This window comes from Acanthopagrus latus, chromosome 23 (genome assembly GCF_904848185.1).
Source record: "Acanthopagrus latus isolate v.2019 chromosome 23, fAcaLat1.1, whole genome shotgun sequence".
NCBI classification, from domain to species: Eukaryota; Metazoa; Chordata; class Actinopteri; order Spariformes; family Sparidae; genus Acanthopagrus; species Acanthopagrus latus.
In genome coordinates this window covers 24,221,087-24,225,513 of record NC_051061.1, presented here as the reverse complement: position 1 = coordinate 24,225,513, position 4,427 = coordinate 24,221,087, and the positions used below count along the sequence as shown (strand labels likewise).

The 4,427-nt window shown below is 40.7% G+C and overlaps 1 protein-coding gene across 4 annotated transcripts in view; it reads right to left on the bottom strand.

Moving 5' to 3' along the window:
* atxn2l (ataxin 2-like) overlaps positions 1-204 on the bottom strand; it is a 9,369-nt gene extending 9,165 nt beyond the window's left edge. For all 4 annotated transcript variants that reach the window (XM_037089729.1, XM_037089730.1, XM_037089731.1 and 1 more), the window contains exon 1: positions 1-204. This exon is cut by the window's left edge and continues 55 nt beyond it. In XM_037089729.1, coding sequence (XP_036945624.1) covers positions 1-202 — 202 coding nt within the window. In that variant the 5' untranslated portion in view covers positions 203-204.
* Between the last annotated feature and the right edge of the window lie 4,223 nt (positions 205-4,427).

Here is a 4,427-nt window from a genome sequence, read left to right as displayed (position 1 = left end):
CACGGTTTGACAGGCCGAACACGGTCCGCCGCTGAAAAACAACAAAACACGGCAGCAGGTGCGCTCGATTTGACAAAACCCGGCCACACCGCCCCACGTGATAGGTGTCGACTCCAGCGGGCGGCGCAGTCGTGTCGCACACCCGGAGAGCTTCAACAGCAGCCGGGCTCAGCCGAGATACTAAAACGAACGCAACCGCCATAAACCCCGCCTACTGATTGGATCTGAAAGATGATTGGACAGTCTTTCTGTCGATAATTTCTGACCTTGTTTCTAATTGGTTCGATTTGACGTCGACGATTAATCTGACGAGCTGTCCCGCCAGAGGTCATGTGAGGAAACTGAAGCTGCAGGATGTTTGTTGTTGTTGTTGTTGCTGTTCTGGAGAAATGACGAGTTCAAACTTCATTCCAACAGATGTGAGCTGCTCTAAACTCTGCTCCATATCCAGGACATCAGTTAAGACAAAAAAAACGTTTACAGATTGTTTTTAACTCAGTTACCAAAATAAATAGGGGGGAAATGTAATTTATTGAACTTTTATCTACAAACTGAACTATTTTACAAGATGTGCAATCAGAATAAAACATCATTCTTGACCTCAGAAAGAGAAGATTCTGCAAATCAAATAAAATATGAGATGAAATAAACTCAAGGTCCACTTACTACATCTCCAGCTGCAGACGGCTGTTAAATCTCTCTGTAGTTTTACATTTAGTCAACAACAACAACAAACTGCTTCTGACAAGATTGTTTTATACTGTTTGTTGGTTGCAGCTCTCATTTATTAGTCTGATAATAAACGAGCGGCTGTTTTATAAATATGATATTTCATACGCAACATGTTTTGCCCAAGATAATTAATTGTATCCATGAAAATCTATATACCGTTTTGAGAAATAGTTAATAAGCCAACGTACTTGATAACTGAACACCAACATGTTGGAAGCTGTTCTGCATCATTTCAATAAACACAACTTTAATTGTGGGCTCTTAATTATAAGTTTGTGGTTCATCATAAACATTTAAGATCTGTGCAGGATCCAAAATAAGCATTTAGTTCAATTATTTTCTTATTGTTAAACTGGACTGTGGGGCTCCATCAAATACAGCTTCTGTTTGAGGAAAATGTAAAACTTTTACTTCTTAATATTGCCTCCACAAACCCTTATTGGCAAAGAAACATTTTATTATGTTATTCTAATTAGTGCTTTCCTCCTTAAATATCTTTATTAACAGTTAATAATGATTCATAAACATCTCTCGTAGGTTTTTGTTCTTCACAGTATATATATTTTTTTAAATCTGTTATTCATACCACATAAAACTGATTTCTTCGCACCTGTTAGGCAACATCTGTTAAGCAAACAAAGTGAAGGAAAAAAAAGACCAAACACCAGCCGGTATGTTTCACTATATTTATATTATATCATTAAATTCAATGTAGTACCTGAAACTAACCACACTGGGTGGACAGACGACACTGCCCGCCCTCAACACACGGTCCCAGCAAAGAGAGAAAAGAGACAGAGAAAGGCACAAAGAGTTTTGAAACTGAGAAAAGGACACAGAACATGATGATTGGGGGGGAGAAGAAAGGTGCATATAGACAATAGACATGAGCAAAGAAAAGGCCGGTGGAAATGACTGGGGAGGTTATGTGGTGCATAAAGAAAGAGGCAAGCTCTAAACCGAGTTCTGAATGAAGACAGAGCGACACGAATGCAGGCAGAGGCCAATGACCAGACGACAGACACAGAAAGGCACAAGTAGAAAAAGTAGGTATTCTCATTGACATTTTCTGCTAATTGTATATTCTTGATGAATGGAGGATGAGGTCGAGGAGGAGAAGACAGCATGAAAGAAGAGTGAGGACGCTGCTGAGCCTTGAGAACGAGGCTTTACAGCAAATCTTATATATTTTTTACCTTCTTTTTATCCCAAAAATAAAAAAAGGCACAAACACATTCTTAACTGAATTACAAGATGGAGTCGGAACAAAGTGTTACATGGAGTAAGCATACAAAATAAAAAGGTGTCTTAAAAACAAATAAAATTAATACTATTATTCTGAGCGTTATTATCATCATCATCATTATTATTATTTCCATCAATATTATTGTTATTGGTATCATCAATAATTTCTCTCTGAGACGAAACGCGTCTCTCACAGAGCAACAGAGAGAGAGAGAAAGAGAGAGAGACACATAGTGTGAGTGATGCTGCTGAGTGTGTCTGAGGTAAATGTTTCCCGCCTGTCGCTCAGACCGGAGACGCTGCAGTCACCGCTGCGTCCCCACGTCACACCAAACCCCATTCAAAAAACTGTCAGTTTAAGGCCGACTAATGAAAATGTGAGCTCTATAAACCAGCATCCAGCACAGACTGTTTTCAATAATCTACATTTTCTACTAATGAATAATCAATTTTGACATGTTGATATTGGTCAACTTTTATATTTCTTTAAATTGAATATAATTCTGGACCACTTTTATAAATCAATTTTATAGATCGATTAAAAGCAATAATAAAAACATCTGAGTTGCCAGGTTGTGAAATATTGCAGCTGCTTGTGTTTTACTCCTTTGGTGCAACTTGTCAAATAAGGCACCTGTTATAAAATAATCTGTTTATGATCCCTCTTTAACATTTATCGCTGTTTTATTACAATCAGTAGACCAGATATGGCAACCCAAAAGTAGTTATCACTCATGTTGCTGCCAATAATCTGCAACTTAATATTTCAGACTCACTTTGACCTTAAATTTGTGTAATTTTTCACCGTAAAATATCAACTTCTGAGCTGCAATACATCCTAAAACATTCTCTTGTAATTGTTTAAGGAGCGATCTTCAACCCATTCATGACCGGAAAGCATCCTGTTTGTTGTCTATGTTGAAGTTAAAGTTGTAATGTTAACTTTAGTGTCAGATTTTGTCAGTCCGATCAGCCAACAGCCCGAGTTACACTGTTCAAGTGTCCAAATTAACACCAGACTGAATCGGGTCAGTGTGAAGTGAGTCGATCCAAACACGCCAACTTGAAAATGTCACTTCTGTCATATTTCATCCAGATCAAGTCTTAATTATTTTGATGTTAAACTTCTGAAGATGAAAAGTTAATGGAATTATTGGAAAAAATGTGACGTGTCACAGTCGTCCTGATGGACTGTAGTGCTGCTATGCTCTGTGTTACAGGTCCAGTCTCAGGCCTTATATCAAACTGTGTTTCTACATTGTTTCCACAAACAAATTCAAGCTCTCTTAAAGCATTTTCAAGGTGCATTCTGAAGCTCTTCCAGCACTGTAGGATGAAATACAATTTGCATTTTGGCACTCAGTATTTATCACCAGCTGTTACAGAAACTGGACAATCTGTTACTTTTATCTCTTTATCTAATAACTGAACTACTCAGTCAGGTAGCAATGGAGTTACAATTTCAAGCAGTTTCATGAACTTAAACCCCAGCATCATTCAGACCTTGATTTCAAGCACCTGTGTGACCTCTGTAAACCGGTTTGAGAGTCTTTAAACATCCCAACTCGAAGTTACAAGATAAAACACTTTAAGGGAATAGTGGCAGTGAAGCAGGAAACCTCATGTCATTAGTGTTCATTTTGCCATCATACATTCCACCACGTCGTGATTATTGTTAATTTCTAAGTTCTTCTATACCTTTAAATATGTGACTTTTTGAATGGAGTTTGGTGTTCTGTCGTGTCGGCAGTGGTCAGACTGCAGTGTGTCGGGTCTAGCTGCCACAGTACAGGTGTGTGTAGAGTGTGTTTGGCCTCTGGTAGCATGTGCTGTCTTGGCAGGACCACTGTGAGGTATTGGGGCTGCTGGCTTCACAGGGCTCCAGCTCCTCCACTGCTCAACAAAGAGCTGCTGTGAGGCGTACCGGCAAAAACAAAGCTTATCGGACTAAGAAATAAAATAAAAGTACCGCGTGTTAGTGTCGTAAAGCTGCTCTCACCCGTCTGCTTAGCCTTCTCTCTCTCTCTCCTATAGTGTTAGTACGTTTACACCTCCTCCTCCTCATCTCCTCCACCTTGCTAACAAAATAAAAATACTGGTTATGAATGGCTATGATGTACGCCGCCTCATCCAATCTCACGTTCGCTCACACACACACCGTCACACACACACACTCCTCCCCCTCCAGGCCTTCCCTTCATCAGAAGAAGGAGTACTGGTTACCGATGGCTCGGGGCGCCCACGCTCCGTCCCTCTCTTCCCCCTCCACAGCTTCAAGTTGGCGGAGAGGAGTGTCCCTGTCCCTCTCCTCCCAGTCCTCCCAGTCCTCCACTCCTCCACCGCTTCCACCTCCGCTGCCTCCACTTCCTCCCCCTCCGGCTCCTGTGGCTCCTGTCGTTGCCATTGTCACCACGGCTCCTCCTCCTCCTACTCCACCTCCACCTCCTCCT